Raw genomic sequence first — 12913 nt, 5'->3', positions numbered from 1 at the left:
ACAAGTACGAAGGGGCAAAATCTGAGGTGGAGGAATTAATTGGCAACGCTAAGATAAATATAAAACAGAAATAGAAGACACTAGTTAGACAGGTAGACAGGTAGATGGACAGAACAAGGGTGGAGATTTATAAGATAATAATGTAATTGAATTGATTGTTAGTCTCCTTGGAAAAACCTCTGTGGAGAAAACCTTTAGGGAACCATGGCTAAAGGATTGCCATTCTCCTTAAGATAGTAATGTAAAACTATGTGCTGATGAATTGATGAATTGAGCTACAATTAATCACCTAGGAAGTGTTTACTCATTATACCAATTATGTGCACAATTTTATAAACTTTTTTATAAACTCTTTTCATATTTATCCTTTCCATATTTTTGTTTTTCACTTTTTATTTTATTACTATTTTTTTCATTTTTTTTCTATTTTTATATATCTTTTGCCATTTTTTCATGATTTTTTATTTCTGGTATACATTTTATGATATATTATATATTTTATATATTTTGTCTTTGCCTATTTGTGTTTTATCATGTCATTTGCTATATAACATATGTTTTTATCATGCCATTGGCTATATGCTATATACTATATACTATATTCTGATTATCTACCAGTAAACTATATCTTTATATCTCACTATTTGTAATTATTCACCATATTTATTGACTTGTCTAGAGGACCTAGATTCTCTTTTTTCCTCTAGTAATGTAAAACTATTGCCATGAAAAAGGTGCAGATTTTTGCAAAGGTGTAGATGTTATACTATTAAATATTGTCTACTCATTGTATGAGGAATGCCAGACTAAATTCGTTCTCCAAAAGCAAAGATACGTTTTGTTAACACACACTTTCAGGTTTTCTGGTGAGTTTTCTTCATCCATCAAATATAGAATAGGCCCATGGCCTAATACAATCACAGATACTGTAAACCATTGTTCATATTACTGCTAGTATCAAGGATGGAAAAGTGGTCATGTTTTCCATTACAAAGTAGAAAGGAACAAGAGCAGGAATTCTTGATTTCAAAAGATAGACCGAAGAGTTATATATCATATTTGTCACGGATGTTATTCATGGCGCAATCCAGTGTGTGTCTTTGATACCTATCTTGTTTACATAATTGATTTCTCCATTTAAGCAATCAAAAATTATGCAATCAAAACGCCATGGATAGGAAATGAGAATTTTAAATTTATTTTTAAAAACAAGTCACAAGTTTGACCCCCCCACACACACAAAAAATACATACAAAAAATTGGAAGAGAGAGAATAATTTTGATTTATTAAGGGTCTCTGGATTTGAATACATTTGCATGATTGTTAACTGTCAAGAGACGCTTATTTAATATGCTTGAAAGTAATTGTAAAATCAACATAAAAAAGTAATACTAATGGGATAGATGGAAGATTTAATTTTAGAGAACAGCATCATTCACAACATATTTTACTTTTGAAATCCAAGTAGGAAAAAGATATTAAAAAAATGGAAAGTAAGCTCTTTTCTTTTTTTAACCAATTTTGACAATATATAGAAAAAGAAACACCATAAGGAAGTAGTCACTCTTTTGGAGGGGGGTTGCACCATCACTAAATGGCTAGCTTACATTAATACTAATACCTACAACTACAGTGGTTTGCAATAAATTAGAATATCAACAAAAAAAAAAAATTCCCACAGTAATTCAATACAAAAAGTGACCTCATATATTCTATAGAGTTATTACATACAGAGTGAACTCTTTCTAGCGGTTATTTCTGTGAAAGTTAATGATTATGGGTTACAGCCAAGAAAACCCCATTTCAGAAAATTAGAATATTATTTAAAAACAACTGAAAAAAAATGTTTTTAACACAGAAATGTCGACCAAATGAAAAGTCTGTACAGTAAATGCCCTCATTACTTGGTCGGGGCACCTTTTGCATGATTGACGGCATCAATGCGGCAATGCGGCATGGAGGCGATCAGCTGATGGCACTGCAGAGGTGTTATTAAAGCCCAGGTTGCTTTGATAGCGCCTTCAGCTTGTCTGCATTGTTGGCTCTGGTGTCTTTCATCTTCCTCTTGACAATACCCCATAAATTCTCTATGGGGTTAAGGTCTGGTGTGTTTGCTGGTCAATCAAGCACAGTGATGTTGTGGTTAGTAAACCAGGTATTCGTACTTTTGGCAGTGTGGACAGGTGCCAAATCCTGCTGGAAGATGAAAATTCTATCTTAAAAAATCTTTTCAGCACAGGGAAGCGTGAAGTGCTCTAAAATTTGCTGGTAAACGGTAGTGTTGACTTTGGTTTTCATGAAACACAGTGAACCTACACCAGCAGATGACATGGCTCCCCAAACCATCACTGATTGTGGAAACTTCACACTAGACCTCAAGCAGCTTGGTTTGTGTGCAGCCTCTCTACTCTTCCTCCAGACTCTGGGACCTTGATTTCCAAATGAAATGCAAAATTTACTTTCATCTGAAATCAGCACCTTGGACCACTGATCAACAGTCCAGTTCTTCTTTTCCTTGGCCCAGATAAGACGCTTCTGGCGTTGTTTATTGGTCAGGAGTGGCTTGACACATGGAATGCAACACTTATAGCCCATGTCCGGCAGACGTCTGTTTGTGGTGACTTCTGAAGCACTGACTGACTTTGTGAATCTCTTCCAATTTTTTGAATGGCATTTTCGTTACAATCCTGTTAAGACTGCGGTTCTCCCGGTTGCTTTTGCACCTTTTTCTACCACACTTTTTCCTTCCACTCAACTTTTTATTAATATGCTTTGATACAGCACTCTGAGAACAGCCAGCTTCTTTAGCAATGAACTTTTGTGGCTTACCCTCCTTGTGGTGTGTGTGAATGACTGCCTTGTGGACATCTGTCAAGTCAACAGTCTTTCCCATGATTGTGTTGCATGTTGAACCATACTAAGGGACCTTTTATAACACTTAGGAAGCCACGGCATGTGTTTTGGGTTAATTATTCTAATTTTCTGAAATACTGACTTTTGGGTTTTTCTTGGCTGTAATCCATAATCATCAACTTCAACAGAAATAAATGCTATAAAAAGTTCACTCTGTATGTAATGACTCTATAGAGTATATGAGGTCACTTGAATTACTGGGGAAAAAATGTTGATATTCTAATCTATTGCAAACCACTGTATCTAACAAACTGCGGCTACAAATTATCATTAAAGAACTGTTACATAATAAAGGATACTGACTTTCATCCACTAATGTATACTGAATGTTTTCAGAATATGCATGCAGATGCAATAATACACAGACTTTACTAACACTACAGTGGTACCTTGGTTTAAGAGTAACTTGGTTTAAGAGTGTTTTGGTTTAAGAGCTCACAGTTTTTCAAAATTGTGACTTGGTTTAAAAGCATTACTTTGGTTTAAGAGCTCCTTGTACTGGGTGGGAGCGCGAGTGGAGGAGGGCATGGTCTGCATAGCGGTGTCTACAGCCCTGTACTCTGATCCAGGAGGTCTCCCTCACCTTCCAAATCATAGCAGATCCACTTCAGGCTGGGGCTGACATCAGGGGACAGGACAGTGGAGGTAATCTCTTCATAGCTGTAACCCCTCTCTCCCCGGACAGAGAGTGCTGCTATACTGAGCCCACATCTGCCCTGCTCATTTCTTCATGCCCCCTGCAGTCTCTGTCAGCCCTTGTGTTTCCCATCCTCTCCATTACTGTACAGTAACTTATATTATCACATATTCTGCTTTTTCTGAATGTTTGCTTAATTAGTTTTACAAGTTATTCAGAATATTCAATCATTATTGTTGGGGTGTGGAACCAATTGTCTGCATTTCTATGATTTCTTATGGGAAAATTTGCTTTGGTGTAAGAGTGGATTTGGATTACAAGCGCAGTCCCGGAACGAATTATGCTCGTAATCCAAGGCACCACTGTATATATCTAGTGTGACCCCGCATATCACTACAGGATTGTTCATCCCTTTCAAGTGCGCAGAATCTATTCTGCAAGAGTCCTGATATCGGCTTCGTAATTGCATTAACTTATTATTTTATTCTATTTGATTTTATTTGCATAATGTCTGTAAATTATGTTATTTTGTATTTCATTTATATATTTTTATATACATTTTATAGAACTTTATAGGTCATCTTGGGAGGCTATCATATTTACTTATTGCTATGATATTTTTTGTCTCAGTGGTGCAAAAGCCAGGTAGTGCACTCAGAGCTTTTTTACTGGTTTCACTTATTATGGGTTGAGCCCACACATCCATTATTAATGTTATATTTAAAGTGTACCTGTAAAGGTTTATGAAGCACTTTAAATGAAAACTAACAAAGGAAAGCTTACAGCCAGCGTGACGTAACGGCAGATCACCACCCCAATATTCATGCAGGTCAATACCTAAAACTGTGCTGAGGATGAAGGTAAGAGAATTTCTTTCAATTGCAGCACGTTCCGTGCACTGTGGAGACATAACGGGAGGTTTAAGTCTTCTATCAAGCTCTTAGTTTCCCCTAAATAGTTTAGTCATTTCCACATTCAGTGAAACTAATTGTACTGTGGTTAGGTGTTTTTTTTTTTACTTATTTATTTATTTAACTTCCAAATTCGTTTTTAGTCCTCAAGTCATCAGGGTGTAAAAAAAAGTCATAGAAGGTTTTCAGCAGAAGAAGACCACTAGGTCCATCTAGTCTTCTTATTATCTTAGTATCTAAATCTGAATAATGCACCCCAAAATTTACTCAAACCTCAGATTAAGTCAAAAGACCCCCCAACACACACCAAACACACTGCTCACATGGCCCTTCTTTCTCTCTCTTATACATTGGTCATGCCCGGCTCCTGGCGCTGCCGGAGTGTACTGCCGCCCCCATGTCAACGCAGACGGCATCTCTAGCTACCGGCCGGGTTGCTATGGGCGCGGTGGCTCCTTTCTTTATTGTTGCTGTGGCCGGGGCTTCACCACCCCCGGACAATTGGTTTAGGTGTGTGACATTAATATTTTGCTGACTGGCAGCCGACACTGCCATCTCTGTTGTATTCAGGGCTGTATTTACCACTAGACACCCGTGGTCCGGTGCCTAGGGCAGCACCAGAAAACAGAGAGAAGGAAACAACTTTTTTTTTTTTTTTTAGTCTCCAACCTTCTGTTTAGACTTGCCAGTGAATTTGGTGTCTTTTCAAAAGGAGGTGGGGGGTGGGGGGTGGTTATTGTGGTATTGGTCATTGGTCAGGTCTGGTATGGTGGTGTTATCCAGTCACAGTATTTTGGTATTGTTCAGGTCTGGTGTGCCGGTGGTAAATTTGACGCCTGGAGCTATTTAGAAACTAGAAAATCATGATGCTAATTGGTGAGTGAACATGGGACTTCTTCAGGTTTAGTGCCTAGGGCAGCATCAGCTGTTAATACGGCTCTGGTTGTATTGTAGGAGTTGGAGTCTCAGTTCCAATCACGTCCTGGGACTTCAGTCTCCTTAAAGGGGTTATCCAGCGCTACAAAAACATGGCCACTCCCACCCCCCCCACCCCTCTCGTCTCCAGTTTAGGTGTCGTTTGCAATTAAGCTTCATTACCTTTAATGGAACTGAGTTTGAAACTCCACCCTATCTGGAGACAAGAGAGGGGGGAAAAGTGGCCATGTTTTTGTAGCACTGGATAACCCCTTTGTGCTCCTGGTTCCTTGATTTGGGCTTTTGTTTTTTTTACTTTAATTTTGACTAACGTTTTTGCACTGCACTGACCGATAGTTGGCGACCTTGCTTCCTGGCCACAAGTTATTATGTTCGTAGGACTTTTCCGCATTTTGTCAGCAGGACAGGTGTCAGTGCTAGGGCATCACCTGTCTTGCCAAAACCTGACAGTTACAGATAGAGAGAAGTCGTAGCCCAGTCACAGTGACAGTAAATACTGGTCACCAGGTTCACATTACACTTATTCTTCCCTCCACCTGTCATTACAGTAACACTTTGCTTCATTCTGTGCTGAAATCACAGGACTACCCAGCCCGTTCTCTCAGCAGACACAAAGGCAGCTTGTTATTCCTTGTCTGTATAAACAGCACAGAACATTTTGTTCTGGTAAACCTTATTCCCACTCATCATCATCATGAGATAAGATGGAGGCAAGCAAACACAACAGGAATGTGAGATCTTCCTCTCCTTTGTCAATGGACATATCGGTATCCGAGGCAATAATGACGCATGCCTACTCAGACAAATAGAGCAAATGTGTCATTTAAATTGTGTTGCACAAGTGTTTTTATTTGTTTTTATTTGTTTTATTTGTGTAGCGCAGTGTAGTAAAATGTAGGTGTAGTATTTTAGATTTTTTTTTTTTACTTCTAGAAAGCTAAATTAGAAAATGTAACACAAAAATATCACCCCTCCCCAAAAAAATTTTTTTTTAATAAAAACGTACATAAAAATTTGAGAAAACTGGACCTTGTTAGAAAACCTGAATGTCCACTGTAGACCAAAAAAAACTATAATATAAACAAATAGCTAATAGTAGAACGTAACAGGAAAAAGTAAAGGTGAAGTCAAAATAACTTACTGGGTCCCTTTCACTTCGTTGGTGCAGCAGGATAGGCTATGAAAATGCCAACAGGTAAGGTGACTTTCCTGACGCGAGCGAGGTACGTGAACTCCTGGAAGTGCCATAGACTTGATTGTAATGCACTTACGATGCAGTCTATGGCACTTTCGGGAGTTACATACCTCGCTTGCGTCAGGAGAGACAGCCTACCTGTCGGTATTTTCACAGGGTATATATATTTTCACAGGTAATATGCCTGTCACAAAGTACAAAGGACTCAATGAGTGTGCAATCCACTTTCATCTGGAAGTTTGGGCATCCATGGAGACGACCGTGCTGGGTAGGTACCACGTACAAAGCACTTTCTAATCAAATTGGGGTTTGCGGGCTTTACCGACCCAACATAGTTGACTCCATAGATATCCAAACTTCTGTCTGATTGGATGATCGGGTCCAACGTACAGTACCACTCGACAAGGTACTATTTAGTAGTCCAATATCCACAATAATATAACCCAACCTTGAGCTCATATGGAGCAAAAGCTCATAGCGTAGGTCTTGTAAACCGTATAGAGAATAAACATTATTGTCTTTATTATTACTTTTCCATTTTTTGTCACCCCCTACTTATACTTGTTTTATCATCTCAGTATCTTCTCAGTACTATTCTCAGCATCTTGAGCTGTAATGTGTCTAATACATCCCTTTTTTTTCTAATATTTCAAGTTGGTTTGGCAGGATAACCTGGATATAGTCAATTGGTCTGACCTACAGGACAAGTGATTTCCGAATGAAATAAAGCACAATGCCCTTTGACATGGATTTCCTATAAAGGTTTTCTTTGTATTTATTTAAACCTTTGGTAATGTTTGTGCTGTCGGTCCACATCCTTCTTTCCACATAAACAGGTGATGAGACAGGTGATTTTGCAAGTTATTCTGTTCCTAAGGGTTGTAAGTAGGGATGAGCGAACTTTTGAAAAGTTCAGTTCGGTTCGATCCAGCGAACTTTCATGAAGTTCTGATTTGTACGAACCGAACCTAAAACGAACCTTGCTATAATGGCTGAATAGTTGCAGCTACAAAAGTGGGAGTCTGATAGGGTATAGTTTTGTTTAGTTGCAGTTGCTATTACAATAAGAAAAAGTAGAAAAAAATCAAACATAGGGACATAGGACACAAAGTTCTTTGGACCCAGTAGGGTGGAAAACAGACATTTGACTGTGGAATCAGCAGCAGTAATAGTATTGTATTGGACCCAGAGTGGTTAAGAAAAGACAATTGACGGAGGAGGAGGCAGCAGCACTTGATTGCACCAAGCCCAGTATGTTTAACGTTTCAATAAGTATTTATTGAGGTTTTCAAAAGTTTTACACATCATATAACAGAAAAGGGGTACCAACAGGTACTATGCAGGGAAGCACTAGCGGGATTATACAGCTGGAATAAGCTATGACAACTGTTAAGCAGGAAATGATGTAGACATACAAACAGACAACATAACACTACAAACAATGCTGGGACTGGCAGTATAGAGTGCATAAACCAAAACACGCAGATATTGCATAGCTGAGAAAAATTAGGTTACATATACATAATGATATGTGGGTGGTAAAAACAGTGCTAAAGAGAGCAGGAAAAATTACTTACAATGTGACTACAAATGATAAAACATAGGCATATGCGAATAGGCTCGCTCCATTACAACTGCTAATACAATGTGTGTATGAAATGCTGTTGGAGAAGCGTGAACGAACGGTAGGAGTGCCAGAGGTATATACGATCAGGACCATTTAGTTACTTCAGAATGCAGGAAGTCGCAGTAGGTCACATAAATAGCATATTAATATGCGTTAAATCCTCTGGGGAGAGCTCAATATGTATATGGAAATGCAGGAATGTAACATAGAATAAAGCAGGTAACATTATGTGTGAGCCTACAGTTAACCAAATATGTAACGCAAGCAGGACATTCAATGAACAGCAAACGAAGTAACTAGCATACGAATATACGCATAAACAGTGGGCAGCGTGTGTCCCTAATGCAGAGAGTAGGTACGCTGCGAGGATGATGGCTTAAAGTTCGGCCTAGGTCATGGAGGTATTATGGTCCGTTGTTTAAAATATGGAAACCCAGCAGGGGGAGTCAATCGTCCATCAGATCTGCAGTGACCCTACGCAGAGTTCCATGCGTCCATCAGACGCAGACCCTCTCCTGGGTCGGTCACAATATACTTGTTATCTCCCCGGGTTACCAGCAAGTGGGCAGAGTTTATCCATTTATATTGGACATGTGTGTCTCTCAAATGTTTTGTGAAAGGGGCGAAGGCTCTACGACGCTTCAGTGTATCAGGAGACAAATCTGAGAATATTGCGATGCCCTGATACTCGCCAGAGAGTGTGTCCAACCGTCTAGTGGCAGCCAGGAATGTGTTTTTAATATGCAGATAGTGGACACGTACGATGACGTCCCTGGGAGAGTCTCGTGGAAGGTGTTTGGGTCTAGGGACCCTGTGAGCCCAGTCCACCACTAGTTCCTTGTTAGAGCATGAGGGTAGGGCATGTTTAATAAGGCGTTTTACATAAGATGGAAGGTCAGAAGAAGCAATAGATTCCGGGACATTCTGAATTTTCAGATTGTTGCGCCGAATGTAATCTTCCAAAGCCACAATTTTGTTATTCAGACAAGCGGACTGTTCGTCCATCCTCTGGCAGGCTTCCGAAAGCGAATTGTGTGATGAGATGAGTTCCCCGAGCTTAGATTCAGCAAGTAAAGCTCTATCTTCGATCGCTTTCAAGGAGGAAATAAAAGAAGAGATGATCCGGTCCACCCCCTCTAGGAGCGAGTCTCTAAATGATAAAAGCCACGACTTGAGCTAGGGGGGGATCAGTGGGACATCAGGCATCTGGGGTAAGGTGATATGGGTCTCAGAGGGCATCTGCTTGGCAACATTAGGCAGAGCAAACTGGAGATGTGGGAAGGCTGTGTCCGAGTGCTGCAACAATGAGGTGTCCATGGTAGGTATGTCTCCAACAGTTTGCCGGGCAGCAGCTCCAGGGAATATGGGAGCCTCCAGGGAAAGGGTACTGGCTCCTGCAGCAGCCTCTGATGGCACAGAAACAGCGTGGATCTCCCGCTGGCCGAGCTGCGCTGGAGGTTGTGCAGCTGGATGATCTCCTGACAGCTGAGCAGGTTGTGTGTCCGATGCTGTCTGAGATAAAGGGACAGCTTGGGGAGAACAGGCAGGCTGGGGAACAAGTCCGGGTTGAGAGACAGACACAGGGTCCGGCCGGGAAGAGGTAGTAGGCGTCATGCTAGCAGGAGAAAGAGCTCCTTTCCCTCCGGTGTTAAAAGTGTCATGCACAGAATCTTCCGTGGCAGGGCCAGAAGGTTCAGGAGACTGTCTGATGGTCTGCTTCTTACCAGCGGGGAGTTGCACTCCAGTGTGTCGGGCAGCAGGTAGAGCAGAGCCCCTGTCAGCCGCTGCAGTGAGGTCCGTCCTGTAGGGGCCGGCGCCATCTTGATTCTTGGGAGAAGAGTCCCAGGATAGCTTCTTCAGGCTCTGTGTCCTTGTAGATCTGCGGGACATAGTGCCGGGTGCTGGGTCCGGGTGAACGCCAGTGAGATGTGCCAGGAGAGGGGTCTGAAAGACGCAGAGAGGGGTCTCAATCGCTAAGTATAAGCTGGTGTGGACGGGAGCACAGGCAGTGTGCGACCGTCTCCTCCGGCTGCAGGCCACGCCAAACCGCCCAGTATGTTAAAAGAGACTATTGGAGGAGGAGGCAGCACCACTTGATTGCACCCAGGCCAGTATGGTTGAGAACAGACTATTTTAGGAGGAGGAGGCAGTACCTGATTGTACCCAGGCCAGTATGGTTGAGAACAGACAATTGACAGAGGAGGAGAATGTTCAGCCTTGGAGTGGTGGCCTGGGAATCCTCGCTGATGATGCTGTTCAGCGCACTTCCCAGAACACGGATGAGTGGGATGATGTCATTGATCCCATAGTCATGCCTGCTCACAAACAGAGTCGTATCCTCTAAAGGGATCAACAATTGGCAGGACATGTTCGAAGAAACCTGTGCACTATGAGGTTTATCACATATGCCATACAAGGTGTATGACGCAGCCCTCCCTGCTGCACTGCAGAGACAATGTTACTCGCATTGTCCGCTACAAAACTTCCCACTGTTAGTTGACCTTGGGTCAGCCATTCATATATCTCCTCCCTGATGGTCCAGAGGAGCTCCTGCCCACTGTGGCTCCGTTCACCCAGGCTCACAAAATGGAGCACAGCCTGAGAGCTCCGGGCTTGACATTGTTGGTAAGACACCAGGGCAGTTTGGACTGCAGTCAAAGTGGTGGATGGTTGCAAGGTGGTGGAGGCAGAACTGGCCCCCTAAAGCACCGGGGAGGTGACAGTGGCAAGAATGGGCTAACTTTCTGATGTTCTTTTGGGAGGATGTTGACCCAATGGGCAGTAACAGATATGTACTGCCCTTGTCCATAATTAAAGGACCAGACATCAGCACTGGGGTGCACGGTCTTGGACAGTAAGAATCCCAATGAGTCCCCAACATTTTTTCTACACAACTGTGCAGTGATGGGACAACCAATGGGACTTTTTTTATTTATTTTTTTTCTGGGACACTGATGGGACTTTTTTTGGACTTTTTTTTTTTTTTTTACTTTTTTGGTTGCGGCTAAACGGGGTTCTCGTATTTTTTTTATTTTTTTTTCCTGAAGCTTTATTGTAAAGATATAAACTGAGATTTTCACTTAACAAAGTAGATCAGCTTGAACACTGAGGGTATATTCACACGGACGGGCTCGCAGCGAGATTCTCGCTGCGAGCCCGGCAGGTCCTGGCAGTTCCCATACACTACATACTTGCTGCGGTCTAAACGACCGCAGCGAGTATGTAATTATACCGCCCTTAACCCCTTCTACTCCCGCCGGCTCCCCCGCTGTAAGCATACATTACCTGTCCTTGCTGCACGGGTCCGGCGTCCTGCTCTCCTGTCCGGCCAATCAGTGTGTTGCCTAGCCACAGCCACTTATTGGCCGGGCGGGAGAGCAGGACGCCGGACCCGTGCAGCAAGGACAGGTAAAGTATGCTTACAGCGGGGGAGCAGAAGGGGTTAAGGGCGGTATAATTACATACTCGCTGCGGTTGTTTAGACCGCAGCAAGTATGTAGTGTATAGGAACTGCCAGGACCTGCCGGGCTCGCAGCGAGAATATCGCTGCGAGCCCGCCCGTGTGAATATACCCTGAAGTTGCTTTTATGTGTCTTGGTTGATACTCACAGACAGCTGTCACATTACATTTTTGAGTAGTCAGCACCCAGGTATATCTGAGGAGACTAATTAAAGGTCTCATCCTAACAGGGGTGAAGACAAACATCTTGATATTCACAGAAAACCAGGATACAAAGGAATATTAGGAGTAATAATCCCTTGTATCCTAGTCTATTCTGTGATTTTATTTGTTGTTGTTTTAAGTAGATTTGTTACGAACTCGGTTCGGTTCGTTCATTCCTAGTTGAAAGCCTTTTTGTGCTTTTACGACAAACAGATCACTGATCTCAAGGAGACCACCCAAAGAAGACACTGTGGGATGCTGGTTAAAGCTCTCAATACAGTGAAATTCTAGGTGCATTGCACCCTGGGAAACCTCAATATGCTAAAAGCTCTGCAGAGTCTCAGTTATGAATCTTAAAAAATGGAACTAGCCAGATATCCCTCCAGGGAAGGGCTAGAAAAGGGATGACTTCTATACTGAGACGACCAAAACCACCAAATTAAGTGGCCCCTCTAATGATATGGCCAGGAAAATACCAAAGCCAGGTATCTATCCATAGATAGTTTATTCGGGATGGTGCCCCTCATCAGTGTGGACCAAGATTCCTATGTTTTTGTGTGTTTTTGAGAGTGCTGCACAACACATCTAATATATATATAGGCCAGGAATGGTGTTGGAACCCACCCCCAGATACACGGGCACTGCGCTTAAAAAAGGGTTGGCCCAAGCATAAGGTGTAGGTGCAAAAAATAGGATAGAGACCAGTCCAGCACTTAACCAAGGCAATACTTTTACTGTAAATTCTTTTGTGCAATATAAGTTTAGTGCAATGCAGTTCAGAGGGTGAAGAAGACAGAGGGTGAAGAGTAAGTCGAAGTGGAAGTAGATAGAATAGGAACCGTATTGGGGGACCTTGTCCAGGTAGAAATGTACTCTGTTGGGCAGAGTGTAGTAGACAGGTAAAATAATAGTGAGGAACACTCGTACTAACGTATAGATAAGCGGTTGTCTGACCGCATTCTGCTCAACTGGTTCAGTGAGTGCCAAGTTGCGTAGTACGAGCCCCTGATCTTACAACTGGGTGTACCA

General features: G+C 42.1%; 1 protein-coding gene across 1 annotated transcript in view; it reads right to left on the bottom strand.

The window, feature by feature from the left end:
• Window positions 1-12913, bottom strand: part of LOC138795289 (uncharacterized) — a 59611-nt gene that overhangs the window by 28391 nt on the left and 18307 nt on the right. The window contains exons 11-12 of the mRNA XM_069974280.1: window positions 9488-10164; window positions 8699-9370 (exon numbers count right to left, since the gene is read on the bottom strand). Of these exons, the coding sequence (XP_069830381.1) occupies window positions 8699-9370; window positions 9488-10164 (1349 nt within the window). The remainder of the gene's footprint in view (window positions 1-8698; window positions 9371-9487; window positions 10165-12913) is intronic.

The sequence above is a fragment of the Dendropsophus ebraccatus genome, chromosome 6 (assembly GCF_027789765.1).
Source record: "Dendropsophus ebraccatus isolate aDenEbr1 chromosome 6, aDenEbr1.pat, whole genome shotgun sequence".
Taxonomy (NCBI): domain Eukaryota; kingdom Metazoa; phylum Chordata; class Amphibia; order Anura; family Hylidae; genus Dendropsophus; species Dendropsophus ebraccatus.
This window is presented reverse-complemented; position numbering and strand designations above follow the sequence as displayed.